General features: G+C 40.2%; 1 protein-coding gene across 4 annotated transcripts in view; it reads left to right on the top strand.

The window, feature by feature from the left end:
* Window positions 1–5,993: 5,993 nt before the first annotated feature.
* VCL (vinculin) overlaps window positions 5,994–22,723 on the top strand; it is a 59,229-nt gene continuing 42,499 nt past the window's right edge. For all 4 annotated transcript variants that reach the window (XM_005520519.3, XM_005520518.3, XM_088059521.1 and 1 more), the window contains exon 1: window positions 5,994–6,422. In XM_005520519.3, the coding sequence (XP_005520576.1) occupies window positions 6,255–6,422 (168 nt within the window). In that variant the 5' untranslated portion in view covers window positions 5,994–6,254. The remainder of the gene's footprint in view (window positions 6,423–22,723) is intronic.

Here is a 22,723-nt window from a genome sequence, read left to right as displayed (position 1 = left end):
ATATACGGCTACAAATCTTAAGCTTGCACACTAAATCAGATAATTATGTAAGCCATAAAGAATCTATGAAAATGTTAAAGATCTCTACAATTATGCAGTCAGAAACCAATCATGTCAAGCCACATATAGAAAGAGTTCATTATTACTCCATATAGTACTTCTTAATTTCAGCCAGTAGCTTTTCAAGAAGCCTTGGCCAGTCTAAAGGCTTTGACTTCGTGCTGAATTTGAACATATTCAGAATTGCAAACTCCCCTGAGACTGTAAATCCTGCAGTAGGGAAATAAATAACTTGTGAAACTCCAAACCAGAAGAACACTTAAAATTTCAGACTAAACTTGTACTTCCCAGCACACACATGCTTTAATACTTGAGTAAATCAAATCCAGTATAAGGAACCACTGGGAAAGGAGCTGATACATAAAAACACCTAATATTAGAAGTTGGGAAAAAAGCCTGCAGAGGTACTGATGAATATGTACCCCTGCCCCCAGAAAAATATTTTAGATTTAGAAAAATTGCTTAGATCATCCTGTTGGCTGGTTTGGATACAGAGGTCCTTGAAATTAAACTGAACATACCTACACGCAAAAATACTTAATCAAGGACTGATTATGAAAATGTGTTCTTGCAAGTCAGATAAAAAATATGGGAACTTATTGTAGGCATCTCACCTGAGATATCTGACCATTTCTGTGCAAAGTAAAATGGGAAGCTTAAATTGACCAACAGGAATAATTTGAAACAGCCTTTTCTTTTTAAGGAAATACACCAATACTATATAAGATGTTAGTTGCCACATTAGTCGCTGGTAGATGTAGCAGCTCTGTAAACTGCTTGATGACAAGAGTCTTTCTGTTCAAGAGTCTTTCTGTTCTCACAAAGCATGTTATTGGAAAGGAACCATGGAGCAGCAAGGGCTCCGTAATTATAAAAAAGCCAAATAAAGCCAAATTACAGCATTGACATGAGGTTTAATATTATTAACTTAAACACATTTGACATCTTCAGTTTATTTGCCTCAATTTCCTTGTGTTCATGTGTAGAAATGACCATAAATATTAGCCAAAATCCCTATTTGCAAAGTGAATGTTTAGACTATTAAAAAGATTACCTACTGTAAATAAAGCATTTGGATTGTTTACCAGGTAGTCAATCATATTGAGAAGCTCTGAACCAGTATATGAGTCAAGATCCTGAAAACCACCTGTTGCTCTATGAAACACCAAAATCTACTTTAGGATAATAGTATTGTTAGCACAAAAGTAGAAAGACTTTTTTGTTTGCATTTACTGTGACTAGACTGTATAATTTTAACTGCACATACACTATCAAACATGCTTTGCATGTACATGATAATAAATTTTTACCTGCAATTTTTTTAGAAGTTGGAAATGTTTTTTTGAACTTCATCCCTAGTTAGCAATTTCTAGATTAAATACACAAAAATATATATTTATTATGCTTACCTTTCTTTTCTACATGTTTCACGTTTTAAAAAACATTCCTTGAATTTTGTTGTTACAGTTGTTGTGATACTTACTCCACAGTAAGTCATTTCAGAATGCAGTGTAGTTTAAAAAAAGTTTTGAGTTCAGTGCAGTTGACACAGTAACTGAGGAGATGAAAAAAATTAATTACATTTGCACTCCAGGTTTCCCAGTGGAATTTCTAGCAAGAAACCCCTTGCAAGAGACAGGGAATTGGTAGCAGCCTTCTCTGCTGACCTAAGCCCCACTATGTCTGCACAGCAACAGAACACAGCTATAGAAGGGCAACTAAGAACCAAGTCGTGTTGCGCAATGAAACAAAGTTTGTATTCAGGGGCTGGATGACAACTGTGATGTAAATTTTCCAGTTGTAATAGGCTGCTCCCATCTAGCTCAGATAGTGACTGATGATGAGTCAGTGTATAAAAATTATGAAGTGTTGGTGTCATTGCAGTTCCTAGAACACAGCCAGCCAAGATGCAGAAGTGAAAAGAATCTAACCTGGTTTCATGGCAAAAGTCATCTGAAGACAAGGCACATTGACAGGTCATTGTGGTGGTTACACTGTCAAACACCTTAGTAATCTGCTCTTTCTTTCTCTAAGGCTGTAATTTATTAGGCATGAAATTTATTCCTCCTGTGCCAGTCACCTACACACTAGAGCTATCAGCATAGTAATACCATTCTAAACAAACTCATGACAAATTTTAAATTTATGTTTAAGGTGCACATTACCACAGAAAGAAAAAAAAACTTTTTACTTAGAATTCAATCATCCATTCCTTACTCTTTAGATTACTCAAAGTTAATGCTTGATAAGAGGGAATGCAGAATGTCCACTTATCAACAGTAGCCTCCAATTCTCCAGAAGCTGATAAAAGAGACTCTAAACCTTGAGTTTCAACATATGCTTAAATCTTCATAGGAGTGAGACATTTATACAATCCAGTTTATGCAATATATAAATATAGCATTTCTGTAAACTTCCTCAGGTAGCTAATTAGATTTTACTCAGAAAAGTTAGAAGCTGGTGCAGTAAAGGAACAAGATCAGATGATTCCAGGTAAAAGTGATTAATTGCAGTCAAGCGTATTTGCCTAGAAAGCATAATTCTCCCCTACTGTGGTACCTAATACTGAAAATAATTACTGTAAAATGGAGGCTAGTGTTTCAAGCTAATCAGACACGTTCACTTTCAATGAAGTATTAATACTAGCAAAATACCTTATAATTACAGACAACTGCAGGTTCATGAAGCTCTTTGCAAATATCTCAGTTCCACTGTTCCTGCCACTTGCAGCTGTACTGTCATGTACCCTGAGCATGGGAGCACAGAACTCTCCAAAAAACACTGTGGCTGAGGCTGCATTGCAGCTACACTTTTTATAAGCGCCCAGTGTCCTTCCTTTTTCCACCTAAGCCTATTGCTTCTGTATTCGTGCATCACACTTACCTCAGTGGAAGTAGAGAGAATTTCTTTCCTTTGTTAAAAGACTTGTGAAAAAAGGAGAATTTATTTGATCATTTGAGTCAGAGAGATATTATACCCCTAAAGACAATGAAGATTTCTGTAAGCAGAAGATGTTCCTGACATCAGGTCCTCTGCAGAAATGGGTTTAACCAGACTCAGCTGAGTTTGTATGAAATACTAAGAGACATGGAAAGTATCCTTAAAAGATAATCCTTTCATTCTAAGCACATTAACTTATTTGAGATGCTGATCTCCACTGTCATACTAATAATAGATGCTACTTAATAACACTAACAATTTGAGTGTGTGGAAAGGAGATCTTGCATCCCTTTGTTTGTTTTGTTTGATATGCAATACCATATTGGAAGAAGACAAAAGAAATCACATATTTCCATCCTGGGCTTTATAAACAGAAAGTATCAAATCTATCACTTTCAAACTATTACTTTCAAACCATCTTCTAGCACCTGATGTATTAATGATTAATGCAGAACCTGAGGAAGCAAAACCACAGTAAGAAACTCTGAACTTCTTGAAAAAAGTACCTGCCTCAAAGCTGTTACTCATATGACATCAGTGTGACAGCTGTGAATACTGCAAAGGAAAAAGAAAACTCTGTAAACTTAATACTTTAAAAGGAAAAAAAAAAGCAAACCAGAAAAGCACTGTTACATACATTGCTGTTAATTGCATAGAATTTTGCTGGATGTCACTTCAAAAATTAGGCAGCCACACCAACAGCATGGAGCAAATTTCAGTGATGGGCATGCAGTACAGTCACATAATGCAAAGAATAAAATTTAAATTTTGTATGGGCAAAAATTATACCAATATAAGTGAAGTAATGAAACAAACTCTTAATACCAACACATCCCAAATACAAGTACAGATTTTGGTCCTGGAGGCAGGAAAAGTGTCAGGAGGCCACCAAAAATTTCCACTGGTTCTGTATTTTAAGTTGCCTGTAGTAACTGCATCTGGCCCACCAGATCAGCCTTTTATAGTGATCAGATAACACCTTTCCCTGAAAGTCATATGCATAAACATGCATATTTCAGCCATAAGTCAGTACAAGCAATCCTAAAATCTAGAGCAAATATTTTTAATCAAAGAGCTTTGCTTTTGTGTGAGTCTGACAAATGACTAAATATGTAGGGTTTATTAAGTTTTCAGTCTTCCATAAAACAGAATTGAGCAGATTATTTGACACACACTAATTGCTTTTTGTAATTCCCAGCTCCTGCACACTGCTGTCTAGAAGGATTTTTAGCTGTTCTCATTATTACTGATCTACAGTATGTGAAAGAGGTACTGCTAGGTATGTATATGCTAAAAATGGTACCTGCTATACAGCCAACAGCAAACAACGTAAGCCACTCTTACAGTGCACAGTTCAAGTAACTTAAAACACTCATTACTGCTGAAAGACTGATACTATAATTATGTTTTGCATGCCAATAGCATAATTTGATTATCTGTTACTGAGCCTACAGACACACCTCTTTCCAAACCAAGTGGGATTGCACAACCTGGAAGTTAGTATTATCACTACTACCAGTGAAGATCCAATAAATACACACAGAGAAATATGATTTCCATCATACCAAGAACAGTAAACAAACTAAAACAAAAAACTTCTGAGCTAAAGGTGTTGCTAAGATTTCTTAACCTTGCACGCAGACTATTTTTCATAGCTTTTTAGGCCTACAACTCATAACTGTCCCTGTAGCTGCAACCCTGACAACGCTGGTACAAGTTACAAAGAGACCCTTTAGCTCACACCAGCCTTACTGATTTAATGGCTCTTTCTGTATGTCCCTGTGTCTGCTGGTAGGAGTGGCTGTGTTCAAACACTGCACAGAAAACATATTGTTTGCTCTGGAACACTTCAGAGTACAACCTAGTCTGACAGGGACATTGATTTATAGCTTAAAATAGCAGCACAAGGATAAAAACACCTACAAGCCAGCAATAATTCTCCAAATCTGAACCCGTGCTCGTTTATCAAAGAAAGGAGCGCAGAGCATAACTCCTTACTCACGTTTTATTTTATTACCACGAGTGCTGCTATTGCCACAGGACACGGCGCCCGGGGCTCCCCGGAGCACGGCAGCGCTCGCACGGGCTCACCCCGACCTGTGCTGAGACTGGCAGCCCCACTCCCACACCGGCGCTACGGGAAAGTGGGGATTTATCTTCCTCTCTGACTACGGTTTTTAATTCTCCCGACACCACGCCGCTCACCTAAGCGTATTTAAACAAACTCCCGCTATTACCACCAGTCATAGCGGTAAAACTCAAGCCGAGGTACAGTCTCCCGGTACGTGCCGCCCCGCAGAGCCGCTGCCGCCTCAGCGTTGTCCCGCCGTGTCCCCTCAGCACCTGAGGGGCGGCACGCGGGGAGCGGGAGGGCAGGGACAGCCCGCCCCACCTGAGGCGAAGAGCGGGCGGGAAGCGACGCCCGCAGCCTCTCGCCACTTTTCCTCAGTGTAGGCGGAAGCGTTCGGGGCCGCGCCCAGGGCGGGCCGCACAGGGCCGGCTGCCGGGAGAACGCACGCCCCGCACGAAGCGGCGCGCCCAAGCAGCGCCTGGGGACAGCGGGTCCGGCTAGGAGCGCCACCTCCGTCCCAGCGATGGGCAACCCCACACGGTCACGCTCCGCCTCAGCCCAACGCAGCGAACTTGCGCCGGGCGTGGCGCAGGAATCCCACCGCCCTCACCCCCCGCTATCCCGGCACCCCGGCATTAATCGTCTCCTTATATGGACACCAGAATGTCTGACGTCATCTCGACTCTGGGAAACCAGCGCCCGCGCAACCAAGCTTGGTTGGGAGGGCGGGTGGTGCGGGAAAGGCGGGGGGCGGAGGGGGAAGGAGGCTCTGGAATGTTGATGGACGCGGCGTTGCGCCACTGGGAGCGGCGGCCCCGGCTCGGCCATTGGGCGAGGCGGCCGGGGGAGGGAGCCGCGGGAGGGGCGGCTTGTGGCGCTTGAAAAGCCGCCTCCTGGCTGAGGAGCGGCGCCAGTGCGGGGTGGGTGCTGCCAGCGGGTGGCAGGAGGGCAGCGAGTTCGAGTCCCGCCTCCGCGAGCCTGAGCCGGCAGCCGCTTCTCCGTGTGCCGCACTCCGCTCCGGGGCGAGGGGAGCTCGGAGCGGTCGTTTGGTTTCCTGTTCTTCCTCCTTTTCCTCTTCGCGCGGAGGCCGCGGCTTTCTCTGTGGGGCGCCAGCCCGCAGGGACAGAGTTTGCCAGGAGTTTGTGCTGAGTTTGGGCCCCGGCCCCCCCACCCCGCCGCCGCCATGCCCGTCTTCCACACGCGCACCATCGAGAGCATCCTGGAGCCGGTGGCCCAGCAGATCTCCCACCTGGTCATCATGCATGAGGAGGGGGAGGTGGACGGAAAGGCCATCCCGGACCTCACCGCCCCCGTGTCGGCCGTGCAGGCCGCTGTCAGCAACCTGGTGCGGGTGAGTAGCGGCGGCCGGCCCGCCTCCTCCGCGCCTTCTCCTGGGAGCGACTTTGGCCACCGCGGCCAGCTTGGGAGTCCGGCGGAGCCCGCCCGCCCCGGGCTGTCGCGGACAGGTGTCCCGGCCCCCGCCCCGTGAAGACCGGCTGGGCGCGGTGGCGGGGCCCGGGAAGGGTTAAGTTGGAAGGCTGTCTGGATCTCTGCGGCTCCCTCTTGGAAGCCGCCTTCGTCTGTTCCTGCCCCGGCCGGCGAATGAGCCGGCAGAGCCGTGCTGCGGAGCAGTGAGTTGTCCCAACAGCGAGTTGCTCGCCGTCTCGGAGCGAAGAAGCCTTTGCCCACCTGAGGAGCGGCATCACATTAAAGTGCAGGAAAGCGCTGTAATTGGTGCTGTTCATACCCGCCCGAAACGCTTCACAGATGGCTCTGATACGCTGTGTGGCTCTTTGCTGCCTAGGAAACTCCTATTTTAAGTGTATGCACTATAGGAGGCAAAATACTTACTTGGCGTGAGCCTATCCTAAAAATCCCAAACCCAACCAATAACAAAGCCCAAACCTCTCAGGCATTTGGGTTTCATCTTTAAATTGGTAAAGGCTGGCCGTTCCTTATCAGTATCAGTTGAGGCGGGACAGACCCGTAGCTTCCAGGCAAAGTCTGGAGCTGTAAATTGTTATATAGCTTCGACTATGAGTTACTGTTTGCTTGTGGGAAGCTAAAGGTGACGAAAATTTGGGCAGATTCTCTCGACTTCTTGAAAGCAGTTATACAGTTTGTCTCTTTAAGATCTGAGTACTCGCAGTATGGACACTGCAGTATGAGAAGTGCAAGTGACTAATACATTTGAAATGTTTCAGTCGTATTAGCTCTTTTATAATCAACAAAAGAATAACTAACTGTTGCAAGGCAGAAATATTTTCTCTGATACAGAAAACACTGTGGCATTGTCTACCTTTCTACTGCGCTAAGAATTACCTGGTAATACTTACCTTGCACCTTCGTTAAGCTTGTTTACAGATACTGAGTTCATTTTTGAACATCACATGTTGCTTGCTCATTTTGAGTCCTGTAAAATTCTGAAGTAATTCCTGGCAAGAAATACCCCTTGCCAGTAAACTTAGCCTTAAAATGAATAGCTATGCAAGTTAAAATACTGTGTCACTGTTAACCAATGTTTTCCTGCACTGAAATCATGAGGCTTGTGGGCATAAGAAGCTGTCAAGATGACTAATGTATGTGATGTGTTTATCACGTTTTGGCCTGTAGTACTTACTGCTGCTAGAATAACTTGCCACTTTGAGGATTTGCAGTTTACTGTAGTGTAAGTATATCTCTTGGTCGCCATGACTATCAATATTGCAGACTGTCTAGAATACTTCAGCTTCTTGCTGACTAAAGCAGGCACTCATCTTTTTATGTAGAACAATTGTTCTTCAGCAGTTCACTGATGTACTAGGTGTTTTGGCTGTAAGGGTGTGAAGCCTGTGTGTATGAAATACTTTTCCTTGAAAGGAAGACATCGGAATAATGCTTTGCTTCTCTGAGCTAACCCTGTAACACTTGGGTTGTGTGACTATTTTTTCCCACGCCACCTTTCTGTCAAAAGAAACTTGATCTGATAAAGTCTCATTTACTAGAGAAATACAGAAACAGAATTAGTTTCCTTCTGCAGCTTGCTAAAACTAGCTCTTCTTTCATTTTAGACTGTTTTGGAAGCCTCTGATTTTCTATTTTTGCCTGCTAGTTAGATAAAAGGAAAGATTATTGAATTATTTTTTCTGTGTTTATTCACAAAGAGCAAATAGAAGTGGTGTAATCTGTGGTGGTAGTTACCAGGAAAATGCCCTGATCTGTTAAAATACAGCTTTGTCTATGTTAGAAAAAGGCAGAATTAAAGTTCTGTTTCCTATCTGGAGCTCTGTTTTCGGTGCATCACTCTGAAGTGTAAAGGTGATTTATGAAAGAGCAGTTTCACAGGAGCAGGAGAATTTGTGCAGACAGGTTCTTGAATTACAAGCCTTCTGGTGGCTTCCCAGGTGACAGCAAAGATGGAGTTATCAGTGCAACCAAGACAATAATGCAGCTGCTGGCTTGTTGTGTTGCTTGCTGCCTGCTCAGGGTTCTTAATGTAGCATCACAAAGTACATTAAGAAAAGTACTGAGGAGCAGGGAACTTTTTAGAGATAAATTTTCATATACAGCAGCAGTGCTCTCCAGCTGCCTAGCCTATAGTAAGGATTCTGCAGTTTGGAAAATGCAATTTTAAATTGATTTAGCTGTTATGTCTGTATGTAATTGCTGGTAGCAGTGTTTGAAGTTTTGAGATCCATTCTTGTGGGAGGCCTAAAAGATGTACTGTGGGTGGAAATGGGCTAGGAGATGACTATATGTCTATAAGGAAGAACCTATGTGCAGTAACTTGAACATTCCTGAGATGGAGTTAGCACAATACACTATTCAAGATGGAACAGAGGTTGATAGATATGAGAGTCTTACATTAGGACAATTAGATGAGTCAAAAGGGGGTCCTCCTCCTAAGTACCCTGACTAGAGACCTCTGTAAGAGAACTTTTCCTTCAGCATGCATTTCTGTATTTGCTGTCATTAATGGTTGTGCTATGTTTTAAGGTTTGCCTGGAGACATATTAAATTACATGACTTTTTTAATGTAAAGTTTGCACACTCAAGTAGACTTATCACAGAGATACTTTCTTGTCAGAACCTAATCGTAAAGTAATCCTGGAGATAGTCCAAGTCAGTGCTGAAGCTAATGAAATAACTATATCTTTACAAGTTAATCATTCCTGTAGAAAATTCCAAAGAAAGACTTGGTATTCTGTTTGCAATATGTGGCAGTTTGCTTCCACTGCGTCTTGATTATTCTGTTGGGGAATAGCTTTTGCACAGTAATTCTCAAATTGTTTTGAAGTATTTCGATGAAATTTCTTAACTTGTAAGTTGGGTAAAGTCCTTTTTGCCTGTGCAAAAATATAATGTGGAGGTAAGCATCAGAAGCTTTTTTTGCACGGAAATCAACTTTGACTGGAGCAGGAATTTGAGGGAGAAGCTTCAGATACCAGAAGACTATGAATGTACTAAATTGGTCCTTTTAACTGAAAATCTTAATGGTTGTGTTGGCTTATATTTGTAGTGGATGTGTGCCTTTTATGGGAAGGTTGGCACTGGCTATTTCTTTTAGCTGAAAGATGTGACACTGCAAGTCAATAGAAGTGGTGCTGGTGGTTGGTAATAGTCAAGGCTACCTAATGGGTATGGAATAATTTTGAGCTTGCTAAATATCCTATTAGTTCAGAGGAAAGTGAAATGAAATTGAGTTTTAGCTAGTCAAACTTCCCAGGCAGGAAATGAACCATGTGGTGATTTTCTAGTTGTTTCAGGTTTTTTTTCCCCTTAATTGTTGGTTTTGTATTGTTTTTAAAATCATCAGACTTTTAGCCTGTTTGAAAAACAGATTTTTATCAAGGATGGCTGATGATGATGCAGAAATGGTAAACCAATCACACACATATGTGGTTTTATTTTATGGAGGAGAAAAAAAAATACTACTTTGCGGTAGTGAATTTAGAAGCGTTTATGTTCAGACCAGTGTTATATTGGTGCCAAAAAGAGAACGCAAATTCTACTCTGATGTTGTAAACTCTGCCTTGTATGGATTTTGGCATTCTGTCAGTACAGGCATAGCCCACTCCGGTCACTTCTCTCTGCTGTTTCAGACAGAGCTGCCTCAGAGCAATGTTGCTGTTCCTCTGCCAAATACCGACAATACCATGGGTGAAGCTGCTGAGTTTGACAGATTGTGTTGTAATTCTCTGCTTGAAAATTAAGGTAGTAGAAGGCACTTGGGAAACACACAATTTGGAATACTGGAGCAGGCTCAGCAGTTCAAGGAAGTGTTGGTTTTTCAGAGTCTGGGCTATTGAACCAGGTCAACAATGGTCTGAAAGATCTGACCTGCTTTACCTGAGTCCAATTGCTTGAGACTTACCCTATTTTTATGCACTTCATTTTCATAGAGCTTTGGGACATCTGAGCAAAGTGATACTCCTATGAAATGCTCATAATGAAAGATTTAAGACACTAATGGTGACAAATGAGGTGACTGAGATCTTTCAGAACAGAGATCTGCTCTGAGAAAACAGTGCTTATATATTTGATGATGCAACTTTTGCCATTCCATCCTCTGATCTGTCCTTTTATATGTGAATCTGTTTCACAACTGTGTATATGCATCCAGTTTCTAGTACGTTATTTTTTAATGGGAAAAAAAATTGCTTTACTCTCTATTAAATTGCTGATGATCGTATTTCTCAAGAGGGTGTTATTGTTGGATGCTGTATATAAATATGGCTTTATTTACTTATGGAGGTTTGGAGGCTTATGAAATACTACTGACACCTTTCTGTATCTCAGTGCTCACTGTGACTAGCTAGGTTAGGCTAATCATCAGGAAGGGTCTCTCAGATTATAAATCTCCTGTCTCATAGGATTTATCAGATGCTTCCTTTAAATAGGTCTGGGCCAAGTACCCTTTTAACATGTAAATAAATCTAGTCTAGAATTAGATTAAGCTTGACTAGAGATTGTACTTGATGGGAACAAGACCCTGTAGTAGTGGGTCAAAGTCATGGGTGTCAAAGGTTTTTGTGACTTCCTGAAGTTGTGAGGTCAGTCTCTTTAAACTGCCACCAGCTGAGGCCCACCCCATCTAGGCACAACTGAAACTAACTAGGTAGCTCTTAAAACAGATGGAAAGTGATGCCAATACTTTGGCAGAAACATAAAACCAAACAAAAAAGTTAGCTGTGGAATTGTTGCATTTAGTGTATCTATAGCAGCTGTCCTATCTCATTTTAGCGGAGGAAGAAGCTGTAATCACCTAAGGCCACTGGCATGTTCTGGCTGCATATCCAGGGGCCTCTGACACGTGAGAAGTGGCCTGGGGTTGCAGGACCATTTGGAAAGGGCATTCCATCTTCTCTGGACAGGCTGTAAATTGCCTACTGATACCTGCAAACCACCAGCTTGGAAATCACCTGTTTAAATGAATTTGTGAAGAATGCAGCATGCCTCGAAATCCTTGTCATGATTCTATCAGCAAAAGTCAAATACACGGATAAACACCTGGAGTGAGGAGAAATGGTCTGATTGTTTAGGAGAGTGGATGGGAAAACAGTGTGATCATCCTAACTTTTCTTTTGGCATAGCTGACTTGCCTGGAACTCATGTTTCAAAGAGAGAAGTGAGCAGCTTAGTGTTTCTCTTTTTTGAGGGGAAAAATTAGCATGCAATATGTTTATAAATCTTGTAAAAGGATGGAGAAGAAAGGAAAGAGATAAGCTTTTTTTTTTCCTTGTGGAATTTTCTGCACAGCACAAAAGATGACTTTCAAGGAGATTGTGGTTTTTGCATTTTTTCTTGATGTTTGTAACTTGTCATGGGATATGTATAGATCTGTGCCTTCCCATTTCCAGTTTATTATATTATTCCATTTTGAAGCTGAAAGAAATGGTCCAAAGAGCAGATCATCTGAACTCTACAGAACTCAAACTAGTGACAAGTGAACTAGCACTAGAATAGGCCTGAAGATCTCATGAGAGAATGTCTTTTCACTACAGCTTTCTAGGTCTTATGTATCAGTAGTAGAAAATGGATTAGTGTTTTACAAATAATAAAAATTTCCTTTTTTTTTTTTTTAATTAGAGCATCCCTCTTCAGTGTAGAGCAATTTCTTCAGGGATCATTTACCATATTGTGGAAGCTGTGGCCATATGCTCTGAGAAAGTGGAAAACCACATTAGGGTGTGTGTATGGGAGGGGCTGGTAAAAGAGTGATTAATCGGACAGAAAGCAACTTTGTAATAACAAAAGCACATCATAAACTTCTTTCTTGTTTTTATTTGCTAGGAATCATCTTTACATAAGTGATTAATTATTTTCTGATTTGAATGGAATAATCTTTGTTCTGTTACTGTGTTTGAATACTTAATTTATTCTAGCCTCTTCCATCAGCTTTAAAAAGAATCTTTTGTTCTCTCTTCCTTTAAATGTACATAGAGATGGTGAATATCTCCTCATATGGAGCTTGCTTTTTTGGACATAAAAAGTGAGACTATTATTGTGGCATGGATAGACTTTAAGTGGCAGTTGTACTAAAAAGTTCCATATGCTAAGAATCTGGTGAATACCATTCCTGCTTTGGAAAGCTTATTAAATGCTTTTTTCTGCATAAGTCAATTATATCAGTGTGGGAGGAGTTACATCTGTGTTAAGGATTGGTGTTTTTAGCAATTTATTCTTGCTGATATCTTGTAACTTTAGAGAGTGATGTAGTTTTGCTTTGTACTTTGAAACCAGAAAATATTTTTCTCCACATAGTGATATTGGACTGCAGATGTGGAATTCCTTTTAGAGGTTAATAAAAAATTAACCAAACTAAACATGGTTCAGAAACGTGTACCTTCAGAGCACAGAGTAACTTGCAAGTATTTTCCCCTTCGTGATATCATTGAAATTTGGATGAAACAAATCTCTGAGAGGACTGAGTGTGGGATGGATCCAAACAGTGGTTTTAAAGATTTGTTAGCAAATGTGGTCTTAGTATTAGTTACTGGAAATGATGCCAGTTGATTTTTCAAAGGAGACAGTAGGCAAATCCTAGTCTGTTCTTGCCTTGAGTGCTGCGTCGCATACAGTGCTGCTTCGCATACAGTGAAGACTAGCTTTTTATCCCTTCTCTATGGAAGACTTGTGTTTCTCCTAAGCTCCTGTTTCTGACTGCATTGTCATACTAAGTCTTACTGGCTTGATATTTAATACACTGAAAAGCAAGTTAGACTGGCAAACTAGACCTTAAGAAACAATGCAATGTAATATTTTTTCTTAGTGGCATAAATTATATTATCGCTTGCTCAGTCATATGCTGAGAAGCAATTCTTGATACAGAACTTCAGTTCTTAATTTCTGCAAATTGATAGCCTTCCTGACATTTATCTTTAAACACAGCCACGGGAGTATTGTAACTGAATTTTATCAGTTAAGTGTCTTTTTTTTTTTGTAACTATATAACTGCTAAAAGTTTATCCACTACATTAATTGTAATGTTTAGTTGTATAATTTCTTCCTTATTTTTTATGACAAGAGGTGAGAGAGAACTCTAAATATTGTCCTGTAATTGGAGTCTAGAGTAACAGCTTGTGTTGAGCCATGGAAATATACCAGATGAATGAATATTGCTGCTATCTTCACTTCAGAAGATCCTTTGTGGATACAAGGTAACTTGCTGCCTGGGGAGATGAAATGATCAAATGAAGGCTGGATCTTCTTTTCAGTTCCAGATATTTCACCAATAAGTATCTCTTCCAAACACAAGCCTAGCATCCTAGCAGCTCAGAACTGAACTGGGAGGGGTGGGGAATGGGGGCATGACCCTATGTGCATAATACCTGGAAGTAGGTCTGGTTTGTCCCTGGAGTAAATCAGGCCCTAGTGCATCTATGAGGATATAAAAGACTGACTAGACAAGCAACAGAGGAGGCAAACCTTTCCTTTACTTACTTTGCCTAATAATTAAAGTGTACTAGGTATGATTTGTACTTGCCCATATCCTGAGACTTGAACCAAAGATGTCAAAAGATATTGAGCATCTCACTTTATAACATATCTCTTATTTAGAAGTCAATATTGTTCTGATGCTTCAGGAGAGCTGTTTACAACACGAATAATAAACAATGGCTTACAATAGTGATTAATGAAGGGGGACAGAAGAAAAAAACCCCAAAATCTCTTCATTATCAAAGCCTTTCCAGAGTTTCTGAAACTGTCAGTTTGTTGATCTTAGTTGATGATGATATCTAACCCTTTCTCTCGCTGAGAAAACATGTATTGGAACAGTTTCTCAGTATTCTGACTTCATGAGTAGGGTAGGAAACTGATGATTCATGCTGTGTTTCTCCAGTAAAGAATGGAGAAAAGAAACAAGCCGTTTCTGTTGGTGTTGGCCCAGGATACTTATGAAGAGACCTATTGTAATAATGTTGCATTGCATTTACATCAATGGTTACACCCACAGAGTAGCAAATGTAGTTTGAGCTTTCCACAAAGAAAGATCTTTCAGGGTATCCTGGGGACCTGGGATTGCTGAAGGCAGATATTCACAGAAAAGACAGAGGTAAATAAGTCTTTGAGTACATAATTTTTTGTGTTGTGGTCAGACACCCACACCTATCCCATGATGGGCCCACATTTTACCTAGACTTTATTTTGCTGCTGGCTTTACACAAGCATTTTTTGTTGTCTTCCATGCCCCTCACTAGGTTCAGCTCTAGATGCGCTTTGGGATGGACCCCATCCCTGTGTGCTCAGCTAGTCTCTGTTCCTCCCAGCAGGAGCACTGTTCATTCAGGCAGGCCTCCTGCCACTTGTCTTCCTGCTTGTCAGGAGGAACCAGCTTGGAGTAGGTGATCCTTGAAAATCAACCAGCACTCCAGAATTTCTCTTTCTAGGGCTGTATTTTATGTGATTTCTCCTGTTAGGTCCCTGAAGAGGCTAAAGTTGCCTCTGAAGCTCAAGCTCTGATTTGTCTAGTTTTTTCCTTTCAGGATTCTTAATTCTACCATATAATGGTCACTCATCTGTCATTGGCATTCCCAATCAATTTTTCCCTCTTTCTGATAGCAGAGCACCTCCTGCCTTTGTCTCCTCAATATGTATCTGTGAAAGATAATTAGAGCTTACAGTCTATGAAAGGAAAAGTACAGGCAAGCGGTTTTTATATTAAACCAGTTTTTTTTGTGATGGCTCAAGAAGGTTTCATTTTTGTGTATGCACCTTAAAATATTTGGGTGTGTTGCAGCTGTTCTGGTCTCTTTGCTCAATGTGTAATTTCCATTTGTGGGAATAGTTAAATACAATGGTATTCAATTTGAACTTCATTTTAGTAGCTGAACCTTAGCATGAACTAGACACAAGTCTGCCCCTCCTTAAATGCTGAAAAGTATGCAAGAAAACAGCTGTGGTGATTAATTTCATACATGAGTAGCCAGAAGTGCCATAGTAGCAGTATGAGAAATGGTGGCGAGTTGTGCACCCCTGAACTGATGAGAGGCACTCTTGCTACCTTATACCTCATTGTGTAGTGGCAAACTAATGAATGTTCTCAGCATTTCTTTTTGAATGGATCCATCAAAATGGGAACCTTGTTAAAGGCCAAGCCAGCAAAGTCCATATCAATTTGCCCATTGTCATCTTTCAGTTATTTGCTGGGTATCAGCTCTTCAGTTTCAGAAGTCTGACTCTTCCTGTCAAGCAGGGGAGCTGTTAAAAGCTGTCATCTAGAACTTGTTTCAGCTGAGTTCCTTCTTCCCCTGTCTTCCAAGCTTTCCCTGAATTTGGAAGAGGCTGCATATTGCAACTGTTTTAGACAAGGGAAGCATTAATAAGAACTTTATCCTCTTATGCAGGCTTTTTGTTCACTTACACAAATAGTTACCAGAAGGAGCAGAAGCTGACTTCAGCTAGACTGATAGTCAGTACATGTGAGACACAGATATGTTGTGAGCTGTGAGCATTTTTGGGTGGATTTGGTTCCTGGTGACCATAAACTTATTATTAGATCAAATTATATTATTATAGATGAATATACTACTGTCTTTGCATAGGCAATGAATGCTTAAGCTTTTCGCTGCAAAATGGGATATAGTAATACATAACTGAGTGAAAAAATTAATGTGTTAATTGTATGCAGGCTGGCATGCTCAACCTTCCTATTCAAACTCTGGACATCTTGTAAGTTGCTAACAGATATTATTGTACTTGCTTAAGGAATGTTTTTAATACTGAAATGTGTGATGCACTGAATATTTGTCAAAAGAGTTATCACTAGAAAAAGATTGCTGTATCAAGCACCCAGATAGAAATTACTGGAAGTTTAACTTGTTTTGGTGTGCCTGTTTACAGGCACACAGGGGTTTTTGTAACTTTGGTCAAGATAAATCACAAAAGGCGCTTCACATTTCAACCTCTGAATGTGTATACAGGTGTCTATTTGCCCTTCAGCTAAGTCTTCAAAAGCTTCTGTTTTTACACTTGATAAGAATTTTTTTTTTCCAGGTGTTGAGTGGGCTCTGTTACTGCTTTTTCAAATGACTGCATAACCCTTACAGGTTTTTAGGTGAGCTAACAAATTAAACTGACTAGTGTTTGGACTACAGTAAAAATCACTTTCACGAGCCTGGCTGTCTTTGCAGCTTTTGCAGCACAATAGTTGTGCTGAATAACAGAGATGAATAAATGGGGTTTCTCTGGAACTGCAGAATAGTAGAAAAAAGGTCACTTGTTATTTAGCTTGCCCTGATACAATGACAAAAAGTGGATTGTGAAAGGCTAGTAATTGCCAAACCCTTGGCTTAACTGTAGCAAGTGCTTTTTGAATCTTTGCCACACCTATAAAATGCTCCCTTTTTCTCAGAAAAAAATCAAAGCAGGGTGAGTGGGAACCTCAGTAAATTTTAGGTACGGTTCACTTAGACTTCTGTTTTTCTGAGTAAAAATAAAAAAAATAAAAGAAAATAGCATGGCATTTCTTTAATTTCTCTTTGGTTAATGCTGGCAAAACCTGCATTCCTTAGCTCTCAGACTAGATTCCACTGGCACTTGAGCTGTCAGACCAGCTGAGCTCAGCCCACTGCCCAATCAGCAGGAAAACAGGAATATATCTTTCTGTGGATCTGACTTTTATTTTTTCCCCCTCCTCTTCCCAGCTTGACATCCGTGATGACTGTAGTTCAAAGCCATGGAATAGAAAGTGTTTTATCTGTCAAGCACAAGTAAATTTCTTCATTGCTTTGGTAATTTGGAGGGGGTCTGGGGGATACAGTTGGAATATCTGGCCTGTTCTCCAGTTACTCAGAGTAGTGAAATGCTAAAGATACTATGTGACCCTGAAGTGGTTACTAATACCACAAAGCAATGTTGCAGCAGATTTTTACATAGTCATCTTGGACTTTTTTTGTTGCAACCAGCAAAATTCTCTGCATGTGGCTTTTCAATTATAAGCATCACCAACATATTTAAAACTGACTGGGTTACCATATGGCAATGGAGGTAATAAACTGAAGGCATTTTTAAGTGTGATGGATCTAGCATTTGCTCTCACAACTGAATGCAATTCCTTTCTCCAGGTAGATTTTGCTGTTAGCTTGCTAGATGGCCCAAACCCTTGCATTTCTGTTTAACATAGCATAATGATTGTTCAGAAAAGTTGTTCTATTCTGTTGCTATTAAATTTTGAGCACCTTCCTCAAATAGGACAAAATGTTGGGAACAGGTGTAGCTTCCTGCTATAGGAGCTGCTTTTAGTTGGATTTGCAGCAGTACTGATGTTTTTTTCTAACTACATTATTGTAGCTAGTACAGAAGCTTCATCTCTAATATATTTATTTTACCAGGATTTAAAGACTTCATTAATGTGTGTTAAACTTGTAAGAGGATTTTAGCAGTTAGAAATGGGTGGCCTTTTAATATATTTTTCCTATTGTAGAGTTGAGTTGTCAACCTTCTTGTAATGTGACGCAGTTACGTTTTACTGTTGTATGTAAAATGGATGATATTGTGTATTTGTAGAGTGCCTGGCATGATGGAGTTCTAAAATGCTAACATACTGCAGTGAAGAAGTGACTCGATCTTCTCAAGTGTGGCCCGGCTAGCTCAGTGATGAGGTTTCTCTTCACTCGAGTTTCGAGCCAGCATATGTTTGTGGGGTTCACTGATTTTCTTCAAGAATCCAAGTCTATAGAGCGAGTAAAGAAATCAGGGGGGGACTCTCTCTCTGGTTTGCATTCCACAGTTTATTTCTGTGAAGGGGAATCCAAAGGATGAGAGACCAAAGATTTGGGGTTTGGGGGGTCTCTTTTAACAGGGTTTCTCGGAGGGAGGGAACATCAGAGAGGGAACCAATTATTTTTCTCAGTTAGTACATCTTACAAACTTTCTACAAATCAAGGTTACACACGCCAAGATAAAAAATAACAGACACTAACTTCTTCAAATGCCCACAAAGGTGTGGGAGTATTCTATACAGAGGGGCAGAGGGGGAGAGAGGGGGGGCTTGGTTTCCTGGCAACACAGGGGGAAAGAAAGGGAAGGCAAGGTAAGCATGCCCTCTCAGCTTCCATAGTTTAGAGGCATTCTGGGACAGGAAAAAGTTACAAACTTCCGTGTAGGAAAGAAGAGTTCTCTTCTCCCAACCCCGTGCTTTCCTGGGCTAAAGAAACTTCAAGCAGCTGGAAATGCCAGCGGGGTCCTCTCTTTACTCTATCCGGCCTCTCGCCGTGGGGCTGAGGAGAGAAACTTCAGTAACCATGGTAACCTGACGCCAGGTAAACAGGAGAAAGAGAAGCTGGGGGGGAATCACAACTAAAAGATGGGAAAAGATACATTTCAGGCTATCAACTACAACAAAGAAGGAAAAAAGCTGTTGTTTTAAAGAAGCTGAACTTGCTCATCTCTCTCTTTTTGATTAAATGTTAAATTTAAATACTTAAGACCAGTTTATAGAGGCTTTGCTTCTCTACAACTTCTAAACTAACAGCGACTAGGTGTATTCCCTTTGCATGCAAGATGTGAACCCAGGCTTTGACCAGCTTTGCCAATCATGGGAACTTAACTAAAGAAGCAGTCTTAGCAGATGTATTTATGTGGCACTGGACTGTAACCTTCAAGTTGCTTGTTTATATTACCTAATTTTTCCTTATGGTTTCAAAAGAGACTTGAGTATAGCTCTAACATGAAGCTACTACTGATGAAGTCTGTCTATCCTGTCAAGCTTGTGCAGAATCCACTGCCTACAGTAACAGGGCCAAATAAATGCATTGGTATAAAGAATTGTCACAGATTTCAATATTATGTGAGTTAGGCTTTCCAGTGGGGATGGCAAGGGTAGGAGTGATGCTTTTGTAATGTTTTAAATAGGTGAACATAGAAAAAAAAATGTATTGTATATTAATGTTAGTCCAAAACACTGATTTAGAAGTAGGGTAGCTTCAGCAGTGATTTGGGTAGAAATAGGTTTAACAGCTAAATGCTGACTGAAAAAGTGGCTAGGAGTAAATTCTACTCTAGATATATGGAAAATAGTAATTGTTCTGAGAGACAAATTAGGTCTGCAGAATGAATTAAATGATAAAAATTCTCAACAAAATCACTGACAACTAGGAATTGGAATACACTGCTCTTACTAGTCATGTTGTCCCTTAGTTAAAGACTTTGACTACACTGGTAAGGTTTGCCTCTATGCCATAATTTACAAGCTTTTACTACAAGAACCCCAAACCCATGGTTTCTTCAAAGTATATTGTTTTTCAGTATGAGTCAATAAAGAAATAGCAAATACTATTGAAAGTGATTGGTTTTAAAGCTTATTATGTGATATAAATATGGTTTGTTATATGAACATATAGCAAGCCTAAGATTTAAAAATTAATTTTAATAGCTGAATGAGTCTCTAACTTGGAATTAAAGCTGCATCAGACACTACTTTATTTGATTTTTAATATTCACTATCAGCTCTTTCTGCTGAGTGGCTGCTTTTTAATACTTTGCAAATTCTTTGTGGTGACTCCACATATAAGTGGCTCATCTACCTGCTAAATTTCTTGCAAGACTAGTATAAGTGGTCATGAGGACTGAAAGCAAAATCAAGCTGAAAAATAATCACATGATATCAAGTTTCTGACACATGTTTTCAGTGGTGCTGTCAATGTGCACTGTCCCTTGGAAAACAGTCTACCATATCTATTTAAATTATTTTTAATGTAACTAGATACTGTTGTAGCTAACTAAAAGATTGCATTTAACATGTGAGCAATGATTTACACCATGAACTTAGTGAATACTAGAATTAGCTGTTAGTCAGGTAAAGTGAGACTCATGGAAGACAAATTGTCCAGTGTGCTACAGAAGGTGGATAATTGCTATAAAACACTGTGTAGCATGTGTCTTGCTGGTCAAGATATATTTGCTGTGGCAGAGCTTATGCCAAAAGATTTAATGCTGTGAATTTCTGTTGCTTCAGTCATATATTAGTGATAATGTGTAGATATTTTCAATATATTAAAAACATAATGAAAAATTCCTTTATCAGTCAAGGAATTCTAGATGAGTGGGTTTTTTTCATTCTCTTGCTTACATATTTTGTTTTCCTGCAGGGAGCCAGTCCTGCCATGAATTTAGGGAAAAAGAAAATATTACCTGGCACCACTGATGCTCTAGGAGAGAGCTGATAAGGGAAGAGGTGCCACTCTTTCTGTGGAAGAGGGAAAATCAGTGTTGAACAATCTTGTAGACAGAAGTCAGCACAAGCGAATAGCAGCTGGAAGATCCTAAAATTCAGGGCCTGGTCACCATCCTACGTTTTCAGTTGTGGCATGTTAAAATGCCTCATTTAGGTAGCAATAGCTGTTAAATCAGCAGTGTTTTCAGAGTGCAAAATGGTAACAACAGATTTTATAGTTAACTAAGTGGCAAAGGGAAGTTAAGGCACTTATATTGGGCATCTGTCTTGTAAATGATATAGTCAGTTACTACTTGAGTAAATTTCAGATGCAGAACAGTAGAGAAATTGCACTACTGTTCCACATTTGAAAGTTACTCAATAAGTAATAGAGAACATATTTTTTTGCCTTTGCTTTTTTAAAGCTTCTTGAATATCTGTGCCAACATATTCATAAATGGAATACTAACTTATGTTGTGATCTGTGTAACAATAAGTTTATCCTTCTGAAGAAGGAAAGAACAGACTGAGTAGACTCTATTATTATCTATGTGTAGCTACAACTTGGGTTGGTTTAGAGATGCTGCAGTACAATATTTATCTGTATCAGAATCACAGATTCTCTTAGGCAGCCCTGCTGTATCTGGAGCCAAATCTGCCTTCCATTTGATGTGATCTGCATACTTCCTGTGGTGACTTCTTAGTATTACTCTATTGCCAACAGGGCCAAAACACCTCAAGATTAGTAAATGTTCTGGATGTTTCTACTTAACACCTGGACTGCTGGAAGGACAGGATACATCTCATTTACTGGGGCAGGACAGAGATCCTCATATACTAAAATAGTCCGCAACATGCTGATACTAGCATACTGTCAAAGATAGTGTAAATCTACCAGCTGAATCATGCTGTTTGGTTTCTTGTTTTTCAGACAAGCATCTGAATAAACTTAGTTCCAAAATCATGTAATCTTTTTGTACAGTACTAATTTGTGTATACACCTACAGCAGGATTTATGTTAAGAGGTGCACGGAAACTCTTGACCACAGATCTGAGTACATGGAAATGAACTGGAAGAGCTTTTGGAGCCTGCATGCTGTTTGGTATGTGGTGTTGTCTTTAGATTTTCTTGTGAAGGTAACTGTTTCCAGCTCTCAATCTCATTTATTGACTACAGTTGCTGTATCTTATTTTTCCTGGTGAGTTTTGTAATTGCCCAAGAGTCAGAGATGTAACTCTACATGAATTATGTTATTTGACTGAAGTAGAGTTATAATGTTCTAAGGTAATTTAAACTTGAAGTACTGGTTTGGAAAAAGAAACTCTTCTTTTGATAAAAGAACTAATTTCCAAATTATAATAGTTCTGTAAAAAATCTCACATAATCAGCATGTGTTTACTTCTGTTAAGTTAATCCTCTAATTAGCAAAACCATCCAGGCCTCAGCTCTGTATTGGTAACAGAGTTAGTAGTTACTAGCAGCATGAAGAAGTCTTTTGGTATCTAAATTATGTTACTTTCTGTTTTCCATATGGTTCTTATTTCGTAGTTCTGTATTTTATGTGGACAGCAGGATTTCCTTATTTCCTTAGCCTTAAGCCAGTTAAATTTTTTTCTTAATCATCAGTGCAGACAGGTAGGTCAGTTTGCTGCTGTTGGGGACCAGATGGCTGGTGTGTTCTGATTTGCTTGCCAGATGACTTTGGAATTGTACCCTGCTATGGCTGGAATGCAGTCTCCAGGGCAGTCAAGAGAAAACCAGGAGTCAGGACACAGCTTCCATGCTGGCTGAAAGGACAAATGGATGGGCTCTGATTCAGCAGTCTCTTTAGCATTGTGTGTGGCTTCAGGCTAGAGTCATGACTGGTTCACTGGTGGGATATGTGCATTGTTCATTTGGTGTAAACTAAAAGCAGGAGGAACTTTTAGCTGCATGTTCCTTTGGACTTTTCTCCATCTCTAATTGTATTGGTCTATTCCCCTTTACAGAGTAGAAAACTCTAAAGCTTCTTAAACCA

The sequence above is a fragment of the Pseudopodoces humilis genome, chromosome 9, assembly GCF_049639895.1.
Source record: "Pseudopodoces humilis isolate 2021_Gansu_Grassland_sample_001 chromosome 9, ASM4963989v1, whole genome shotgun sequence".
NCBI lineage: Eukaryota > Metazoa > Chordata > Aves > Passeriformes > Paridae > Pseudopodoces > Pseudopodoces humilis.
This window is presented reverse-complemented; position numbering and strand designations above follow the sequence as displayed.